Source organism: Clarias gariepinus, chromosome 5, assembly GCF_024256425.1.
Source record: "Clarias gariepinus isolate MV-2021 ecotype Netherlands chromosome 5, CGAR_prim_01v2, whole genome shotgun sequence".
Classification (NCBI taxonomy): Eukaryota; Metazoa; Chordata; class Actinopteri; order Siluriformes; family Clariidae; genus Clarias; species Clarias gariepinus.
Window position 1 is genome coordinate 16908961 of NC_071104.1, and position 22421 is coordinate 16931381.

At 40.8% G+C, this 22421-nt stretch overlaps 1 protein-coding gene across 1 annotated transcript in view; it reads right to left on the reverse strand.

Annotated features, from left to right (window-relative positions):
• Positions 1–22421, reverse strand: part of LOC128523784 (NXPE family member 3-like) — a 52884-nt gene that overhangs the window by 7197 nt on the left and 23266 nt on the right. The window contains exons 2-3 of the mRNA XM_053495914.1: positions 10938–11707; positions 8411–8481 (exon numbers count right to left, since the gene is read on the reverse strand). Coding sequence (XP_053351889.1) covers positions 8411–8481; positions 10938–11707 — 841 coding nt within the window. The remainder of the gene's footprint in view (positions 1–8410; positions 8482–10937; positions 11708–22421) is intronic.

The window sequence follows — 22421 nt, forward strand, 5'->3', positions numbered from 1 at the left end:
CAGCTGATCAAGACCTAAAGAGAACTTCGATAAGTAGCAAGCTAGCTAAAATGGGGACGGCTGCTTCAGTGGCTAATGAGGAATTCTCTTTAAATATGCTGACTACGGAGCTGGAAAAACAACGCGAACATCTTAAAGAAGATATGAGTGTGCTAATCAAGGCTTCCCTTGCACCAATACAGCTTTCCATAGAATCGTTTCAGGAGACTGTGGATGCGTTTGGTAAACGTCACGCAACCGTGGAAACAACGGAAGCACTGTTAGACCGTCTGGACGACCTCGAAAATCGTTCACGTTGGGCGAACCTCCGGATCATAAATGTTCCCGAAATTGGAACGGACATGGTCAAGTTTACTTCGGATCTGCTGAAAGACGTCATGGGGGTTCAGGTGTTTGAGAAACCGCCAGAGCTGGAAAGAGCGCATCGTGCATTGGCGACTAAACCCAGGGAAGGTCAACCTCCAAGACCCATTATCGTTTGTTTTCATCCATACCAGGAGAAGGAACGAGCTCTGCGCTGGGCCAGGCAACACGAACTGCAGTATCGAGGGAAAACTCTCAGATTCTACCCTGACCTAAGTGCAGCACTCTCCAAGAAGCGCGCTACCTTCAAGAACTCACGATGGGGAGACCTTCACCTTCGAGTTAGCACCCGAAGCCGAAGCCTTCTTTGAACGTCGGATCAACGTGACCGCTGCTGGAGGAAGTAATTCCCGGTAAACTCAAATTGTTTCTGAACGACAAATTTAAAGGTGTACACACATCCATTACAAGATCTGTTCTAATTTTGTATTTTCTTTTTTCTTCTACCGCGACGGTTTACATTTTTGTTTGAGAGGGTGCTGTCAAAATACCAGCGGATGGACTAGTCGTCATGACGACTTACGTCCTTGGAAAGGTACTGTAATAAAGCACTGGAAGATGAACCATAATTAACCCTCCAGATTTCAGTTTTATTATTCTTATTGGTATTATTCTATTCTGTTTTGCTGAATGCCTGTCTGAATGCAGTATGGGTTAGAGTGCAACAGGGTTAGTGGAGTCCTGCAGCTTACCTCATTTGGGGAGGTAAACATAGGAAAGGGTGTTGTAATGTTAATGGCGTGGTTTACTGTCTCAGTGACTATTTTTTTTTTTAGTGACTTTTTTTTTACTTTTATTTTTATTACTTTTATTTTTTCTGGATACTCAATTTGTTTTTGGGCTGTTTTCATTGCCAGAGATATTGAGAAACTTAGCTGGATACCAGGTTTATCTATGCCACAGGTGCAGTGTATATCCTTCTATGCTGTACTATGTCTGATGTATCAAGCAGAGGAATGACAGGAAAGTCATTTGTTAGGTTTACATCATGGAATGTTAAAGGTCTTAATGGTCCTATAAAAAGGTCCAAATTTTTCTCTCATCTTAAACGTCTTAATTCCGATATAATCTTCCTTCAAGAGACACATTTACTTAATTCAGACCATCTTAGATTGAAGAAACCATGGGTTGGGCACATTTACCATTCTAAATTTAATGCAAAGGCAAGAGGAACGGCAATATTAATACATAAAAAAATTCAGTTTTCTGCTTCTAATGTTATTGCTGATCCTCAGGGTTGCTATATTATGGTGACAGGTAGGCTGTTTCAAACCCAGGTCTTGCTGGTGAACATTTATGGCCCCAATTGGGATGATAAATTTTTTATAAGAAAACTAATTGCGTCTTTACCCAGCTTTAATTCATATTATCTGATTTTAGGCGGTGACTTAAACTGTGTAATGAACCCAAATTTGGATCGCTCAAATCCAAAACCACAAGTTCCTTCTAAAATGGCATGCGATATTTCAGCATTTTTGAGCCAGACAGGCTGCGTAGACCCCTGGCGATTCTTTAACCCTCACAGTAAGGCCTTTTCTTATTTTTCTCATGTACATCACTGTTATTCTAGAATTGATTATTTTTTATAGACAAAAGTCTCCTTCCCTCAGTAAAGGAAGTGGAATATTCTGCTATCGTAGAGTCTGATCATGCTCCCTTATTACTAGATCTCTCCGTTCCATCTAATTTTACAAGTTATACATGGCAATTAAATTCATCGCTGTTATCTGATGAATCATTTTGCAAACATGTCTTCCTCAATTGACAATTTTTTAGAATTTAATTCAACGAAGCATGTCTCCCCTTCTCTCCTTTGGGAGACTCTAAAAGTGGTACTTAGAGGAGACATTATATCATATACTGCTTTTATTAATGGAAAGAGGGAAAGGAAAAGGCATCATTTAATTGATGCAATATCCAAAATCGATAGTCAATACTCTACCTCCCCTACACCAGAACTCTATAAGGAAAGGATTGATCTTCAGACTCAGTATAATTTAATTTCATCAAATCAAGCAGAACGGCTTATTTTTCGGTCACGAGGTTTTTTTTTATGAACATGGTGATAAGGCTAGCCGATTCTTAGCCCATCAGCTTAAGTCCAGGTCATCAGCACAACATATCTCCGAAATTGAGAGTGATGCAGGGAACTTAACAATTGATCCCCTCACAATTAATAATATTTTTATGAACTTTTATTCTAACCTTTATATTTCAGAAACATCTAAGGATCGATCTAAACTGGTAGAGTTCTTTGACAAAATAAATGTTCCCACTATCTCTTTGGATCATAAAAAAGACTTGAATCATCCTCTTCAGTTGCAAGAAATATCTGAGGCCATATCAGCTCTGCAGAGTGGCAAGACTCCGAGGCCCGATGGCTTCCCGATTGAATTCTATAAGAAGTTTTTAATTAAATTATCCCCACTCCTTCTTAGTATGTTTGAACATTCTTTATCTCAAGGAACTTTGCCAAAGTCCCTTAGTGAAGCACTGATTACTCTTTTACTGAAGCCCCAAAAAGATCCAACAAAATGCAGCTCATATCGACCAATTTCTCTGTTCAACGCAGATATCAAAATTTTAGCTAAATTATTGGCAATTCGATTGGAGTCTCCTTTAGTTAATATCATCTCAGTTAACCAGACTGGTTTTATAAAAGGTCGGCACATATTTTCTAACATCCGTCGCCTTTTAAATGTTCTTTACACTCCCTCATCCCAAAACACCCCTGAAATTGTAGCATCATTAGATGCCGAAAAGGCATTTGATCGGGTGGAGTGGGATTACCTTTTTTTTTGCTATGGATAGGTTTGGCTTCGGCCCCGAATTTCTAAAGTGGGTTCGTCTGCTTTATACTTCTCCAGTTGCTTCAGTAGTTACGAATAAATGGAGATCAAAAAATTTTCCTTTGTCAAGGGGCACTCGGCAAGGGTGCCCTTTAAGTCCCCTTTTGTTTACAATTGCAATTGAGCCATTATCGCTAGCATTAAAATCTATATCCTCTTTCCATGGCATAGTTAGGTGGGATGTTGAACATAAGCTCTCATTATATGCTGATGACCTGCTTCTTTACATTTCAGATCCTTTATCATGCATCGATGACATTATCAAAGTTTTGCACAATTTTGGGACCTTTTCTGGCTATAAGCTGAATATCTTCAAAAGTGAATGTATGCCTGTTAACTCACTCGCCAGACATATGCCTGACTCCATGCTTCCCTTCTGCATGGCAAGATCTAAGTTTAAATATCTAGGCATTAATATCACTTAGAATTTTAAAGGACTATATGAAAATAACTTCACTTCTCTATTAACTAAACTCAAATCTGATCTTCAAAAGTGGAGGCCTCTCCACTTATCTTTGGTTGGTAGAGTGAACTGTGTTAAGATGACAGTTCTTCCAAGATTCTTATATTTATTTCAGTGCCTCCCTATCTTTCTATCTAAAGCTTTTTTCAATACATTGGATAAACATATTTCCAATTTTATCTGGGATGGGAAAATCCCAAGAATTAGTAAAGAGTTTCTTCAGAAAAATAGAATTGACGGAGGTTTAGCTCTTCCTTACTTCTTATACTATTATTGGGCAGCCAATGTCCAAAAGATAATTTACTGGATGCACTCATCAGGGGGCATTGATTGGCTTGAAACAGAATCTAAATCTTGCGCAGCTACCTCTTTACAAGCTCTTGTAACATGTAGCTTAGGGATGCACCGATATGAAAATTCTGGGCCGAAAACGAAACCGAAATTTTTGGATGCACTTGGCCGAAAAACCGATACAGAAACCGAAAATGGCTTCATTAAAAAACATGTTTAAAATATTTTCTTTTTGTTTGTATTAAAAAAACTACAAATTAATGAATTAAAAAATTAATAAATGTTGCATATTGCAACTTTGCTGTCCTCATCTGAAACTTTGAAGTGCTTCCAAACCGCCGACATACTCCGTGTTTGATGCGTAATGACAGCGCGAACGAGACAGGAGGATGGGAGAGGCGTGGCGACAATTTCGGCTTTTATTTTCGGCGCTTTCTTACGTTTCGGCCGAAACCGATAATGCTATTTCGGCCGAAAATTTTCGGTGGCCGAAATTTCGGTGCATCCCTAATGTAGCTTACCTATTAAAATAGTTAAATATACATCAAATCCAATTGTTCATTTCACTTTTAAAATATGGACTCAACTACGTCAGCATTTGAAGTTAAGACAAGCACTTTTGTTTCAGAGTCCAATATGCAATAATCATGCTTTCCTCCCAGCAAAACTAGACTCTGCTCTTGGACAGTGGCAAGATAAGGAAATTTCTCGGTTTAGTGATCTTTATATTGATGGTATTTTTGCAAGTTTTAATGATTTGCGTTCCAAATTTACTCTTAATTCAGTTGACCTTTTCCGTTATTTTCAGATACGTAATTTCGTTATTGCCCAAAGCTCATCTTTTCCAAACATTCCTTCAAAGTCTCTTGTGGACTCTCTGTTAGAGGTACCCTCCCATCTACAAGGTCTTGTTTCAAGAATATATACAATTCTAATGTCTTTAAAAAATGCAAGAACAGACAAGATCAGAAGTAGGTGGGTGAGCGAGCTCAGTATGCAATTCTCAGAGGAATTTTGGAGGAATGCCCTCTATAGAGTGAACGGTAGTACTACTTGTGCCCGACTGAGTTTAATACAGTTTAAGGTATTGCACCGTATGCACTTAAGCAGAACACGGATTGCCTCCTTTAATCCTGCTTTTGACAAGACCTGTATTAGGTGTCACACAGGTGAAGTAGACTTGACTCACATGTTTTGGGCATGCCCCACACTTACTGCTTACTGGTCAACTATATTTGATACACTTTCCAAAGTGTGTGAAGCACCACTAAAGCCATGTGCAGAATTTGCAATATTTGGTGTTCCAGGTGATAAATCAAATTTGACTAAAAGACAACTAAATATCATTGCCTTTGCATCCTTATTGGCTCGCAGACAAATTTTATTACATTGGAAATCTACAAATCCACCTAAAGTATCACAATGGCTTCGGGATCTGATGTTATACCTACATCTAGAAAAGATTAAATATTCAATCAGAGGTTCCCATAAATTCTCTTATGTCTGGCAACCCTTATTATCATATTTTACTGCCATAAAGGTACTTCCTTGACATTGTAATATTCCTGATTATGGTATCCAGTTAAAGTTATCTATTCATGTGTCTATTCATTTATTTATTTTATTTTAACTTTTTCCATTTGTAATTATTTATATATATATATATTTTTTTTTAATTATTATTATTTTTTTTTTTAATATATTTATTTATTTATTTATTTATTTATTTTTAATTATTATAATATATATATATATATATATATATATATATATATATATATATATATTTATTTTTTTCCCCATTGTTATTTAACTATTGTATATCCATCTTTGTTATATTTTAATCAATGTCATCATTAATATTAGGCAGTATGTTCGGGGTTGGTTGGGGAGGGTTTAAAAATGTAAAAATACAGTCTCTGTACAAATAATAGCATTTGTCTTTGAAATAAAAAAAAAATGTTGGTGAATTCCTGCGGTAAATAAAAAGGTCTACATCTAACAGTCACAAACTCCACCAGCGATGAGCAGCAACTAGAAACTAGCACTTTTTTTTTGCACCATTTCGTGTTGATGTAAACACACAAGCCACCACCCTAAGTCATACTGCACAGAGCTGCATTTCTGTCATCGTAAAACGAGGCTAGCCCATACAGCTGAATGGCCGCGTCCGGTACTCTGTCGCGAATCATGTCTCTGTAAAAACAAAGACACAGCAGTAGCAGTCTCTAAACTCACGCTGTGTAGTCTGCTGTAGTTGTATGTAATCCAGTTTATTTTCTAGCGAGCAGACGTTGGATAAAATGATGGACGGAAGGGATGTCCCCTCCTCTGGCCACTGGCATCAGGCAACGCCAAGGGCTCAAGGCCTGGTTCCCGTAGCTACCTGCGGTTGTATAGCTTTTCACGCAGCTCATTGTGGATGTCATTATCCGGGTTATTTATTTTAGAAGATGTCCTTTCGTCCACATGCAAACGCAGTTTTGGTCATTAAAAACAAGGCATTTTGGAAAAGTGGTGTTGTGTGGACAAGGGAAACGGAGATGTTGGCTTGTTGTAACGTCACCTTGTGTGCCGATGATATAATTCTCTGTGTGCTAGTCCCCTTGATTTGACATCAGCTTTGCTCATGAGGATATTTTGTGCCATAATGGACATTAAAACAAGTTGCCATTTTACGTTGCCTATTGGACTTTTTACATGCGTGTACATAACCGCACAGTTACTTACACATTATGTTAACAAACAGGTGCCTAAATGCACTACGAAGCTCACTGCTGCTATATACAATATTCTGATGACACAGACTTCGCAGACAGCGAGTATGGTTTTGGACGAGTCCCATTGGACTTCTAATAAGCGCAACCGGTAATGACATTTTGTCTAGGCTTCTGATTAGCCCCCAGTTGATTAGGGATGCTCCTAATAGCACTTAACAGTGCATTTTGTGTTTTCATGTGTACAAAGATTTTTAAAATGTAGGTCGTATCCCCTTTTTGAAAAATACTCGGCTACGTGTGGACATGGCCTAAGATATAAAAGTGTTGAGAATTTGTGGTGGTAACATGAAAAGCACACAGTTAGTAGTTTTGCTGTAATGTGGTAAGAAAGATATTTAGCTATGCTGTTCCTAATGAATACAACACCCAGGGAAAACAGCAGCATACAGAGCAATAGCAAGGTTAGAACCATAGGGCTAATATACAGTACATATTATTTTACTTAAGGGCACTGCATTTTTGTATATTTAGCTGTCGAATATATGTACTAAGGTAGTTGGCATGTGAAACATGTATGTTAACAATTTTGCTAGTTTATTTACTGTTTGAAATGCTATGTTGATTTTGTTTTATCTGGAGAAAAATGTGTGCTGTAATACTGAAAATGTTTTAGAATTGAATTGAGCCAAATGTGAAAAATGTTTGTTTTTTCTCCTTATTTCAAAGAACATATTTTAAAGTACATTTTATTGTACAGTGCTCAAATTATTGATGTTTTACACAGACTGGAGTCACAGTTCTCCAAGGGTGCTGTAATGTTGTTGATGAAGATGATGATAAAGAACAGCTGAGCTACAGTGACCAAGCTGATGGGGAAAGTTCCAAGGTGAATGATTATGAGAAAGATGCAGAGCCACCTGATATAAAAAAACAGTCTAAGGCAATGGGTGCTTTGTTTGTACAGTTTGCATTTATTTTCATCCACCTTGGTATGAGGAAAAAGTGTTTGTACTAGGTGTTTATTTTATAGTTTCTCATCATAATGGTTACATACATTTTCTTAGTTTGTAATAATTTTTATCACAAATAGAATTAATAATTACATTTATGTTGATATAATTGCATTTTCTTATTATTTTCAATAATGAAAAAAAGTCTAATTTAATTTCCAATTTCCAACTTTACCATTATCTACTGAACCATCATTGTGCCAACATTGGGCAAACCTCATTATCTACTAAACCATTGTTGTGCCAACATTGGCCCACCTTGCCATTATCTACTGAACCAATGTTGTGGCAAACTATCTTTGGCCCTGCCAGTGAGCCATTGTTGGGCCAATGGACAAAATGGCATTGAGCCAACCACTGATGCCAACATTGGCTCATTGTATACACTGCAGCTGGCCCAGTGTTCCTTGTTCATCAGTGTGCTCTTTTGGAGGGGGGGCATGCCCAGCCATATATTGGTTGCTGTTGTTGTTCCATTAAAAAAAATGCATTAACATTTTAGAAAAGTTTTATGAGTAAAATGAATAAAGAAGCTAATGCATTTGGATTACACAAGGTTACATGTTTTTATAAGGCTTTAACACACTTGATACCTGTTTACTAGGCTGAAGCCCCTATTTTTAGTTTAGTCACAAATAACCTTTTTTCAAAAGTTCATTACAATCTGTTGTCAAATCATTCCTGAAGGAACTTCACATTTAAAGTGAAACTTACCATTTTCTGGAAGTAACACATTGACACAGGCCATCACTGATGCGGGAATAGGAATTTTGATATTTACTTTGCTGAAAAATGAAAATAATAATGTGTTTTTAATTAGTTGTATTAACACTCTTTTATAAACACTTAATATTTTTATTAATGTTGCGGCAGTAGTAAATAACTCCTCCCATGGTCCAAAGACATGCAGATTAGGTTTTGAGTTCCCAAATTGCCCATAGTGTGTAAATGAGTGTGTATGTGTGTATGCTCTTCGATGGATTGGCACTCTGTCCAGGGTGTACCCTGCCTCATGCCCTAAGTCTCCTGGGATAGGCTCCAGGGTCACCCGCGACCCAGAATACAGGATAAAGTGGTATAGATAATAAGTGAGTAAGTGGTAAAAAAGTCATAAATTAATTTATAACTGTGACATCACTGCCTGAATGATAATGTGATTCAGATTCATGAATTCCCAGAATTCAGGATTCATAGTCCCAACACAACTCTACAGAAGATCTTCCTCTACAGAACTTTTCTGAAATTCTGGTTTGACAGGCCTTTTTGTAATTAGCCACATCCTATTCGAGCACACTGTCCACACTGATATTTGTAAAGATAAACATTAAGACTTTTGCACTGGCTTTACCAAACTGAGCTTGTTCTTCTAATTGTGGTTATCCTGATAGGTTTGAGTCTTGCTGTCTTTAGATCTTTAGATGTTACCTGATATTTGCCATTTAGGTTTACATGCCTTTTCTCTTTGTTTTCGATTGTTTGACTTCACTTTACTTCTTTATGTTTGCCTCCTGCTTCAAAGTTAAAAATTCTATTATTCTATATTCTATAGTTCTATTAATACAGTTAAACCTTGGATTATGAGCATAATTCTATGCATGCATGTATATCAAAACACTTGTATATCAAAGCAATCCCCCCTATAATAAACGTAATCTCCAATGATTTGTTCCCCATCCCAAAATATTCATATAAAAATAATTAATACAAAACCAAAATAAAAAGAATTAACCTGTGCTTTACCTTTAAAAAGAATCCCAACAGAGCAGTGTTTTGTGTTTGTTTTGTGTTCTGATTAGACAGAATTTACCTTTACCTGTGTGATTGTGTGTGTGGTTTGGGGGGATGGGGGGCAGGGGTAATACAGGCTACAGCTCTGGGAAAGAAACTGTTTCTAAGTCTGTTAGTGTGTGTCCTGGTTGTTTTGTATCTTTTGCCTAATGGAAATGGCACAAACAGTCCATGTCCTGGATGGGTTGGATCCTTGATAATGTTGCTAGCTCTCTTGTGTAGCTAACATAAACTGTGTCGAGGTTGGGGAGCTTGGTTTCCACAATCCTCTGAGCCAGGCCTCTCAGGTTCTCTGCAGTGTAGCTGGTGTACCACACTGTGATGCAGTAACAGAAAATGCTCTTTATCATGCTACTGTAAAAGTTCATCAAAAGCAGAGAAGGTAGGATGGCCCTTTAAAGCTTTTTTTTTAAAAGCCTCTACTGAACTTCACTAGGTGGGAAGTGCTGATGGTGCATAAAAAGTCCTTTGTTATGTGAAGAAATTTAACATTGTTTGCCCTCTCAACCTCCTCACCATTTATGTAAAACAGAAACAATTCACTATTCACTCAACCAGATGCTGAACTTCCTCTCTTTAATAAGTCTTATTACTTTCTGAAATCAGTCCCACTATTGTCGTGTCATCAGCAAACTTCACTATGGTGTTAGAGGAGTGGGTTTGTAGTCATGTGTGAATAGGGTGAAAAGTAAAAATAAAGCTGAAGTAGAACGAGAGGAGGGAGGTGGCTACTGTGTAGGACAACTTTGTCTCTCCCTCCTCCCTCCCTGCTCTCGTCTTACACAGTACCCCCTCCCCATCCAAATAAATTAGTCCCCTCCCTCCTCTTTTATTTTGGAGGAGGGAGAGGGCTACTGTGTAGAACAACTTTTACACACACATGAACGCATGCATTCATGCGCGCAAACACACAATCTTTAACAAGGAACCTCTCGAATGACACTTGCATGTGTGCGCACACACTAAAGGATTCACTGCCCTTTGACAGTGAGAGTCTCTGGATCTTTAACAAGAAACTGCGCTAATGACATTTGCTTTTGCTTTACGCGCACAGATTTTAACTGTGAGTTAACTATGAGTGATGCACATACACCTAGACTGAGCATGGAAGATGATTACCCATAATCTCAAGCAAAGAGAGCAAGAGAGAACCCTTGGCTCAGTTGCATTTACGTGATGCTCAGCAGACAAAGTGCAGATGTATATCAAGCCTTTGCTCGTTTATTGAGTTAAAATTTATTAAAAATTTTTGCTCATCTTGCAAAACGCTTGCAGACGAAGTTACTCACACTCCAAAAGTTTCACTGTGTCTGTGTCACTGTGAAATATTAGTTCCAAACTAATATTTTTGTAATTTAAGTAATTTAAAAAAAATTCTCAAATAACAGAAAAAACTAAACAAACAAAGAAATCCATGGAAATGTGTACAAATAGACCCCAACTACCACCTCACCTTTGGAAAAACTGTGCTTCATATTTAGTCACGAGGTTCTTTACATAGCCCCCTTTAAAATGATTTATTCGTGTGTCGCATCCCAATTGTTTTGGTTTGTAGCAGTACCAGGGCTCTTCAGTTACAGGATCAGTATAGTTGCAGAGTGGTTGCTCGTTCAGGGGAAGGCACAGATTGCACATAGTGGTCTCGGAAATAGCACCAGAATGGAACAGGCTTTTAAAAAACACTCTGTCTGGGCGCTCCTTCTGCAACCTCTTAAGCACCACCACTGCCTCACTCGGGTGCACCATGGTGATTTCCACCCATGCTACTCCAGCCCACAACAATGGGAATATTACAGTATAGTTCCCATCTTGATGGTCATGCACCTTGCCTGCAACTCCAGCACCCAGCTCTGGTGAATGCAGCCGAGCTATCAAAAAATCTTCCCCATGCTTCTTAGGCATGCCCAAGAAGTTCTGCACATGGACATGAACCACAAGCTGACCACCCATATGCTGCTCTGTTGGCCCCTGAATCACAAAGTAGCTCATGGCAGGGTTGGTGCTGAACTCCACAGGCAAGTCTTGCACCAGGGGACCTGGCCATGCAATGGAATTGAGCAGATTTCTCTCTTCTTTGGCCTCTTCTGCTGTGGGCTTCTGGCCAAACTGTGCACAATATGTGTTGCTTAAAGTCAAGGGCTGCGAGTTTTCAGGTTCCTTAAAGGCTAATTGGATGCTGCTCTGTATTTTGTAGAAGGCTGACATTAGTTGATCATTAAAATCCTGCAACCAATAAAAAGAGTACATTTGAATTAAATACAAAAAGAGATAAAGATGCACATATTTGGGAAAGTCTTAGGAAAAAAAAGCAATTGCAATAGTCACTAATTCTTATTATTTTTTAGTGATGTATCTGGTTTAAAACATTATTGTACTTTCAACTGCATGTTTGGGCCCACTCCGCAATTTAGTTAATCTAAAGTTGTTCAGTCCTAGTCAGGTGATACCCTAAATGTAAATTTTGAGATGCAGTGCCTTGCGAATGTATTCATATCCTTTGAACTTTCCACATTTTGTCACGTTACACCCACAAAAACAAATATATTTTATTGAGGTTTTACGTGACAGACCAAGGTGCAACATAATGGTGGAAGAAAAATTAAGAATTGCCAATTGCCTTCAGAACTTACCTAATTAGAGTCCAGCTGTGTGTAATTTAATATCAGTATAAATACAGCTATTCTGTGAACACCCCAGAGGTTTGTTAGTAAACATTAGTAAACAAACATCATCATGAAACCCAAGGATCACATCTCAAGCTTTGAACCTCATGGAGCAGGGTTCAATCTATCATTTTAAAATAGAAAGAGTATTGCACAACTGCAAACCTACCAAGACATGGCTGTACATCTAAACTGACAGGCCGTGCAAGGAAATCATAAATCATAGAAGCAGCCAAAAGGCCCATGGTAACTTTGGAGCAGCTACAAAGTTCCACAGCTCAGGTGGGAGAATTTGTCCATAGTTTATCTATTAGTTGTGCACTCCACAAATCCGGCCTTTATGGAAGAGTGACAAGAAGAAGGTCCCCAAATAGCACTGCTTTGTTGGCCCAATGTCAGCAAAATTTTGCTAACCTTTTGTCAGTGCTCTGACAGTGTGCAAAAGTTGGGCAAACGGCAGTTCATACTTTGGGCCCATGTTGGCATCAGTGGTCGGCACAGCAGCATATTGTCCTTTGTATCTTTGGCCCTTTGTTGGCCTATTGGTGGGGCCAAAGATAGGTTGACCCAACATTGGTTCAGTAGATAATGGCAAGATTGGAAATTGGAAATTGGAAATAAAATTATATTGCTTAAGCTTTGTGCAACTATAAGTGCAAAGAACTACATTTGTGCAAAGAACTATATCTCTAACTCAGTGGATACCACCACTGATCGGACGTTGGTCCAACAATGTCGCCTGTGTTGCTCCTATTCTCCTTGGTAGGTGGCTACACTTCTCTGCATTCGCTCTACTGGCTGACCAATGCTGTGAGGTGTGGGTACGCATGCCAGGAAGTATCACCACTTTCACGTGTGAACAATTATTTTTTTTGAGGATTGCAAGCTATTTGTGAGTATAATTCTGTTTCCTAAATATTGACTATAAAACTATGATTATTTAGTGATCCACGATGAGTTCAAGTTCGAGTTCAAGTAGGCTTTATTGTCATTACAACCATATACAGTTAGTACACAGTGAAACGAAACAACGTTCCTCCAGGACCAAGGTGCTACATGCAACATAAATTTACAACATAAATTAACATAGACACTAAACTAGCTAACCAAGAGGCCTAGTTAGCTGGCTAGCAGAGACAGGACAGAGAGACCTAACATAAATTACAACATAAATTAACAAAAACTAACTAGCTAAGTATTACATTTTTACAGACAACATAAAGTGCACATGCAAATGTGCAAACAAAAACAACAACAAAGTGACAGTGCGCAACCACGACATAACAGAACATAAAATATGGTGGTGAGGTAGTGGGTAAACAAACATTTTTTAAAAATAGCAGCAAGAATTGAGAAATTAGTGCAAAAATTAGTCCAGTAATGATCATTGTGCAAAAGATAAACAGTGAAGCATTTACAGGTTGGTGTGTACGATAATTTGGTGGTGTAGGTCTGTGTCTGCACTTGTGTCAGTCCAGTCCCAATATTTTGAGGTAGTTGAGTTAAGCTGTGTGATAATGTTTGTGTGTGTGTATTTGTGCGTGTGTGTGTGTTTGTGTTTATCAGTCCAGTCCCTTTTTGTTGAGGAGACGGATGGCTTGTGGAAAAAAACTGTTGCACAGTCTGGATGTGTGTGCCCGAATGCTTCGGTACCTTTTTCCAGATGGCAGGAGTGTGAAGTGTGTGTGAGAGGGGTGTGTCCGATCAGCCACAATGCTGGTGGCTTTGCGGATGCAGCGTGTGGTGTAGATGTCTTCAATAGAGGGGAGAGAGACCCCGATGATCTTTTCCGCTGTCCTTACTATTCGCTGTAGGGTTTTGCGGTCCGATATGGCACAATTCCCAAACCAGACAGTGATGCAGCCGCTCTTCCTCTATAGAAGGTGGTGAGGATCGGTGGTGGAAGCTGGGCCTTCCTCAGTCTTCTCAGAAAGAAGAGACGCTGTTGGGCTTTCTTGTGTAGGGAGCTGGTGTTGAGGGACCAGCTGAGGTACTTCTCTAGGTGGACACCCAGAAATTTGGTGCTTTCGACGATTCCCACAGAGGAGCCGTTGATGCTCAGCGGAGAATGGTCGCCTTGTGTCCTCCTAAAGTCAACAACCATCTCCTTTGTCTTGTCAACATTTGGAGACAGGTTGTTGTCTTTACACCAGTCCGTTAGCCTCTGCACTTCCTCTCTGTACGCTGACTCGTCGTTCTTGCTAATGAGACCCACCACGGTCGTGTCATCAGCGAACTTAATTATGTGGTTCGAACTGTGTGTTGCTACACAGTCGTGAGTCAGCAGTGTGAAAAGCAGGGGACTGAGCACACAGCCTTGTGGGGCCCCAGTGCTCAGTGTGGTGGTGCTGGAGGTGCAGTTCCCGATCCGTACTGACTGAGGCCTACCGGTCAGAAAGTCCAGGATCCAGTTGCAGAGGGAGGTGTTCAGGCCCAACAGATTCAGCTTCCTAATCAGTTGTTGGGGGATGACAGTGTTGAATGCTGAGCTGAAATCTATGTACAGCATTCGAACATATGTGTCCTTCTTGTCCAAGTGTGTGAGGGCAAGATGTAGTGTAGTGGAGATGGCGTCGTCCGTTGAGCGGTTAGGACGGTACGCAAATTGCAGTGGTTCCAGTAAGGAGGGCAGCATCTTGATGTGTCTCATGACGAGCCGCTCAAAGCACTTCATGATGGTGGGTGTGAATGCAACGGGACGGTAGTCATTGAGACAGGACACAGTAGACTTCTTGGGCACGGGGACGATGGTGGTGGCCTTGAAGCATGTGGGAACAACGGCGCTGCTCAGAGAGATGTTGAAGATGTCGGTGAGAACATCTGCCAGCTGTTTAGCACATTCTCTGAGCACTCTGCCTGGGATGTTGTCTGGTCCAGCAGCTTTACGTGGATTGACTCTGCGAAGAGTTTTCCTCACCTCAGCTGTAGTGAGACACAGCACCTGGTCGTTCGGAGGAGGGGTGGTCTTTCTCGCCACCACGCTGTTCTGCCTGTCAAACCAAGCATAGAAGTTGTTCAGCGCACTGTGTGATGGCTCGTAAGCCCTGCCACATGCGCCGTGTGTCGCCGCTGTCCCTGAAGTCACTGTGGATTCTCTGAGCGTGTGCGCGCTTTGCCTCTCTGATGGCCCGAGAAAGTTTGGCCCTTGCTGTTCTGAGGGCCACCTTGTCTCCCGCTTTGAAGGCAGAGTCTCTGGTCCTCAGAAGTGCACGCACTTCCGCAGTAATCCACGGTTTCTGGTTGGGTCGTGAGATGATGCTCTTGGAGACAGTGACGTCATCAGTGCACTTGTTGATGTAGCTGGTCACTGATGACGTGTACTCCTCCAAGTCAGTGAAGTCGCTGTAAGTTGCAGCCTCCCTAAACATGGTACAGTCAGTCCTCTCAAAACAGTCCTGAAGAGCAGAGATGGCTCCTGCTGGCCAGGTTTTCACCTGCTTCAGAACCGGTTTTGAGCGCCTGACGAGTGGTCTGTATGCTGGAATTAGCATAACAGAGATGTGGTCTGAGTAGCCGAGGTGGGGGCGGGGCTCTGCCCGATAGGCGCCGGGAATGTTTGTGTAAACAAGATCCAGCGTGTTTTTCCCTCTCGTTGCAAAGTCCACATACTGATGGAATCTCGGAAGCACTGACTTGAGATTTGCATGGTTAAAATCTCCAGCAACAATAAACAGTCCATCCGAGTGTGTATTTTGCAGTTCACTGATCTTTGTATACAGTTCCCAAAGCGCTTCCTTAGCATTAGCGCTAGGTGGAATGTACACTCCGATAATGAAAACAGTGGCGAATTCCCGTGGTAAATAAAAAGGTCTGCATCTAACAATCACAAACTTCACTAGCAATGAGCAATAACTAGAAACTAGCTCAGAGTTCTTGCACCATTTCGTGTTGATGTAAACACATAAGCCGCCACCGCTAATCTTACTGCAGAGAGCTGCATTTCTGTCGGCGCGAAACGAGGCTAGCCCGTCTAGCTGAATAGCAGCATCCAGTACTCTGTCGCTGAGCCATGTCTCCGTGAAAACAAAGAACAGCAGTCTCTAACCTCGCGCTGTGTAGCCTGCTGGAGTCGGATGTAGTCCAGTTTATTGTCCAGGGAGCAGACGTTAGATAAGATGATGGACGGGAAAGCAGGCTGGCTAGGGTTTGTTTTTAGCCTAGCACAGATTCCCGCCCGCTTGCCGCACTTCCGCTTCCTCGCGCACCGCTTCCGATGACCCTTCCTCCGGCCTCCGGCATCAGGCAACGCCGAGGCTTCGAGGCCTGGTTCACGTAGCAAGCCGAAAAGTGTCCGGCTGTTGTATGTACTGACACCAGTTGCGAAGATATCTATACACATAGAAATATAAACGCACTACACACAAAACTTAAACAACGTAGCACCATTTTGGCTCCGGAGCGGCCGCTGCGTGCTACTGCCACGCCGCCATCTAAAACTTGACTAAATAATTTGTAAGAAAATGCAATGCATTGAGAGAACGAAACAGAAGAACAACAACTTGCCTATTACTGCAAAATTTTGTATGCTGCCAAAAGTTTTTTAAAGTGCTACTATTATGCTTTTTCAAATATTTTCTTTCATGCAGTGTGTCATGTAGCTGTATGTGAACATAAACTATCTGAACTATCAGTGACGCTGACAGTGCATGATAAATAAAGTTTTTGTCTATTAAAAAAAAGAGTTGGCTCACATTCGCCTAAACGAGTCGTTAGCAAATCTTATTTTTCTCTGTTACGGATCCACGTCACTCAGTAACATTTTTGCATAATGTCCGCCCACGTTCTACATCACGAACAACTTGCCCGCCACCTTACAATTAACGTTGCCACACTCTTGTTAATGTGACCGATTATTCTTGCTGGGTTCGCAAAAAACAATAAAAAACGAGAGCACACTAAATCCTTTTTAACTGTTTATTATCCACCATTCACCAAAATTAAACTCTAACACTCGGGAAGTGTAAGGGCACGGAGCATGCGCAGTGCGCATGCCCCATGCCTCGAGAGGAATTGCATGAGTAGTAATGGTGGACCAGCGCTGGCGTTATTTGTTTGGACGATCATTTTTTTTGGGGGGGGGTTCCAATTTTCTCCCGAATATTAGTCATAGCTAATTCCTCCCCGTCACTAGGGGGCTCCCACATTAAGGCTGCTACTACCACTCAGTCGGGAGGCGAAGACTATCCCGTGTTTCCTCTGAACCGTGTGACGTCAGCCGACTGCATCTTTTCGAACTGCTTGCTCACGCACCACCAGTAATACACTCGGAGGTCACGCGAGGTAACACACGCGCGAGGTCACAGACGCCCCTGATTGGCTGTAGAGCCGTAATTAATGTGGGAGCGCAAGTACCCCTCATCCCTACCCCCTGAGAGAGCTCGGCCAATCAGCTCTCTTTGTGCCTCCGGCTGTGAGAGGAAAACAGCATCACCCGGGGTTCGAACCAGCGCTCCCCGAATGATAGGGCGAGCGCTTTACCACTGCGCCACTCGGAGGCAGAACGATTATTTTCTTTCGAAGATTATCTTTGACTGGACATATTCCCCGGACTTCTCACCCTACGTACACCCTATCGGCCTCCCGGACTTCATTAATCCCGGTGAGACAGAACCATACTTGGTATACTCAGATAACACATGGACTTCGGACATTTTTCACTCACTTGTGTTCACATACACAAACCTTTTATTATATATAGTTTGTAAATATTGTTTATATCTTTGTTTGGTTGTGGTGCACCTTTTTCATTTACTTTATTTATTTCTGTATAATACATGTTTGCTTTATCTACTTGTTGGTGTTTGTCTTTTTTTGCTTTTTTTGTTATGTACACACTTACAATAAACACGGACTTCTGACATTTTCCACTCACTTGCGTTCACGCACACATACCGTTTATTATATGTAGTTTGTGAATATTGTATATATCTTTGGTTGTGGTGCACGATTTTTCGTTTACTTTATTTAGTTTTGTATAACACACATTTGCTTTATCTACTTGTTTGTGTTTGTCCTTTTTTCTCACCGGCCTTTTAATGCAACACCGACACAAAGATAAAAGGCCTTTCGATTTTTGTACAGGTAGCCACAGTAAATATAAAATTAGCTGGTCGTTACACGGTAAAACCAACGCCATCTTTTCCATGTATGGACGGGGCTCCAGTTATGGTCATGGGCGTTTTTCGACACCCGCTGTAGCGGTAGACCAATCATAAAGGACTGTGCCATCTGACCAATCACAGCCGTGAGGGCTCACATGAGTTGTTTATGAATCATTTAGAAATAAAATTTTTATGTTTTATACAATAATAAATGATAAATTTATTGTGCTTTGTGATCAACCATCAACTCCAACAGGTTACTAGATGGATCCCTAAATTATCACTAGGGAAGAATCTAAAACCCCACAGAAGCCAGGTGTTGCTGATTTAGTCTTGCAGTCAAGCTAAACAAATAAGGTAATTTTTTGTGCCTTTTTGCTCCTAACTACAGGTGGGTTCATATTCTTTCAAATGAGATGTAAATACCCCCAAGTAAGACATAAGTGTCTTAAGAATCTCTGGTGGTAACATGAAAACATGAATGCAGTTAGTAGTTTTGCTGTACTGTGGTGAAAAAGATGCTTAGCAATGCAGTATTATGCTAGGGTAATCGACCTGTTGCCAGTGAATACAGCAGCATTTAGAGACACAGTGTAGGGTAGAAGAACAGAAACTTAGGAGTAGCTCTGCATTTACTTCTAATTTAATTTTTACTGTGTTTCATAATATTCTGTGTGCGTCAGACTATTAATAAACACATTCTATGGTAGTTTATGTTAAAGGTTGTAAAACTCTTGAACGCTCGTAAATGCAGAGCTACTCCCAAGTTTCTGTTCCCTTATCTTTTATAAACATTTCAGAACATTCCACTCCTGCACCCACCTTTTTTTTGGTTCTTTGTGTGTGTGCATCAGTGGAGGCTGCTCTAAGACTACAATGAAAATAAATGCTCATGGCGTATTTATATTGGTTTTAATAAAAGTGCGCTAGAAAGCGTTCAACTTCATGACTAGCTCGTTCAGAATCAGGTATTTATTGTAGATTGTTTAACGCTATTTTCGTCATCGCACAGCGCGTTAAACCCTCCTGAAGCCCAGCTTCACTGGAGCTCTATGGGCACACAGTGGAGCTTTTTTTTTACTGCAGAAAAGCTGGACTGTAATTGGATGAATGCACCAAATTCCTTAGTTCCAGGGAAGCTCAGCTTTTCTGGGAGTGAATGGAACAGTGGGCGAGCCAGGACGCTGGGCTGCTGTATGATGATTGGAGGAGCTGTTTAAAGGGTGGAACCCCTTTTTTGATTGACAGCATGTCTTAAGTATACATCAGTGCTACAGAGATTTGATTTGCAGGTAAAGTGGTACGATGAACTGCTGCACTCTGTATTGTTTGCTGGTGATATAAAACATTTTTGTTTGTACAAATCATTCTTTAAATGAAAAAAAAAACATTATAGCGTTCTTAACTTTGCTCCTTGTTTCAGCATTGTAAAGTTAGTTGGTTCATATAATTAAAGTAGCTTGTGAAAGGGGAAACTAGCCAGCTAGCAAGCTGTGCATAATGGCAGACGCAGCTAATATTGTTGACCTGCTTCTGTTTCAAAAGCTAGCACCCGCCACTGTGTGCATCTCACACATCTCACTGAGCACTGACTTGTGTGTTTCATTGAGGGGTTCCCTGGTACCAGGCAGGACCAGGCTGAGCACTGGAACACAAAAGGGGAACGCAAAAGGGGCTGAGCACGGGAACACAAAAACAGGCTGAGCACTGGAACACAAAAGGGGAACACAAAAGGGGGGTTACCATTTTGGGGCTTTGTCCGGGATACCTCTAATCAGGTGAGTGCTTCTTTTTTATTTTTCTCTATAAGGATAAAGCAAGCATGCTTCCTGGTTTTATTCTGCCTGTTTAGCACGCGCCCGCTTCTGAAAAGTTCCTTAAACTAAGGCATAGTGTGGAAGCTGTATTCTGTTGCCCGCTCTTTGTTGTTGTCTTGTTAAGCTCTTTGTTGGTGTTTTTTTGACTATGAATATGACTGTCTTTGGGGGATTTCTAATGAGGCTATGAAACTTTTAAAAGATGAGCTAACTACTTATTTCCTTCCATGTCAACAAGCTAGTCAGGATCTGTCACAGGTAACTAATTGTAGACAAGAAAAGAGTGGGACTATGTCCAAGTTTCTTTAGAGGTTTCGAGAGACCTAGACTCACTTGGGTGGTATGCCCCCAACAGGTGGCATGTTTATTTGTGGAGAGTAAAAGATACAGAGGTGGAAAAAAGGGTAGAGGAGGGCGAGGAGGCTGTGGAAGAGGCAGAGGAGGTCTGCAGGGTCAGAGTGCACCCCGTAGATCTGGTAATTGTAATTACTGTCATAAAGAACATCATTGGGCTCGTGAATGTCGCATGAAGGTCTGAGACAAGGGACGTGGTGAACAAAATATGTTCAATTAATTAAATCATGGTCGGTGCCATGATGCTAATAAGGTGTTTTCTCCTGATCCTTCTCAGCAGCCACCACAGCGAGTGCAACAACAACAACAGCGACAGCAATATAGACTCAATCCCTTCTTAGGGATGCAGGTAGGAGAATATGATGCCCAGGGATACCCGCAGAGTTCCAGCCCCGCAATGTTACTTTGTACTTTCGGGTCACTTGAGGCTAATGAGTTGCCCTTTATAGAATTGTGTATAGATGGTCCCTTATTCTGTTTTTTGGTGGATATGGGAGCTACAATGTCATGACTATGAGAGGCCGCTCTCGAATAAAAGTATCAGCTCTGTGGGAATTGAGGGGGTTGCTCAACAAAATTATTTTACTCCTCAGGTAACTGTAACATGTCCTTTAGATAACAGGCCCGTAGCCAGGGGGGGTTCGGGTGGTTCGAACAAACCACCCCCCACTGCCAAAGGTCCAGATTTTTTTGTTATTATTATTATTATTATTATTATTATTATTTATTTATATTTTTTTTTAGACAGATTAAAATTGTTGGGCATTATTTAAAATAACACTTTATTACAAAACAATTTACAAAAAAAAAAAAAAAAACGCGACACGTGACAAGTCTGCGCAGCAACTGACGTTTTTTAAATCTGTGAGGCGGCATCTAGCGGTATAATATGGGTCGAAAAGAGCAGGAGAGACGGAAGAGAAAGCAGGCAGCAGCGTCATTATCGCAGAATATTGAACATATGTTCAAAAAGACTGCCAAACAGAGTAAGTCTGTTACTACCTCAAGATCAAATTGCTAACGCTAGTTAAATGGTAGCTAATCGTCAACCCCACATCACACACAAAATAGTTCTCTTGTGCCTTTTTTTGAGCAGTCTGAATGGCTATGACAAGTCTGTAACATCTTAAATAAACATTAACAGACAGTAGCCAGGCCAGGTCATTTAATAAATAATATACAAGTGTGTTTCAGATAATGATAATTAAACAGTTCATTGCACTACACACTACATCACTGACCAATGGCTATGTATTACAGATGAGTTACAACAACTCAGTGAGAGACAAAGTGATATGCAACAACTCAGGGAAGATCAAAGTGATATACAACAGCTCAGGGAAGGTCAAAGTGGTGTGCAACAGCTCAGGGAAGGTCAAAGTGGTGTGCAACAGCTCAGGGAAGGTCGAAGTGATGTGCAACAGCTCAGGGAAGGTCAAGAAGAGATCTTCAGTGATCTAGGATTTTTTATTCAGGCCACAAAATCAGTAGAAGAAATCTTAAAAGGTGTGCGTAAGATGTCTGATGGCCAGAAATACCATTTACTCAGAAACCACAACAAGCCTTCTAAAAACTTTATTTTTCCGACACAATTTCTTGCTGGATGTAATAGGGCATTCAATCATGGGTGGTTGGAGGAATATGGCTGGTGGTTGGTGTACAGTTCCAAGCTTGATGGTGCCTTCTGTGTGTGCTGTGCCCTGTTTGTCAATGCCAAAGAGAGAAAGCAGATGGGAGTTTTAGTCAATGCTCCATTTACAAAATGGCACAAGAAAAGCATGGTAATAGGCAGCCATTCAACAAAAGCATATCACTTAGCTGCAGTTGAAAATGCTGAGTTATTTCTGCAGTCAGTTGAAAAACCTCAGACCCAAATCTCGATTCTTATGGACAGTAAGAAGGAAGCCAATATCAAAGAAAACAGGCACATACTCAAGTCTGTAGCAGAGAGTGTACTATACTGTGGTCGCCAGTGCATTGCACTAAGAGGTACATCTGATAA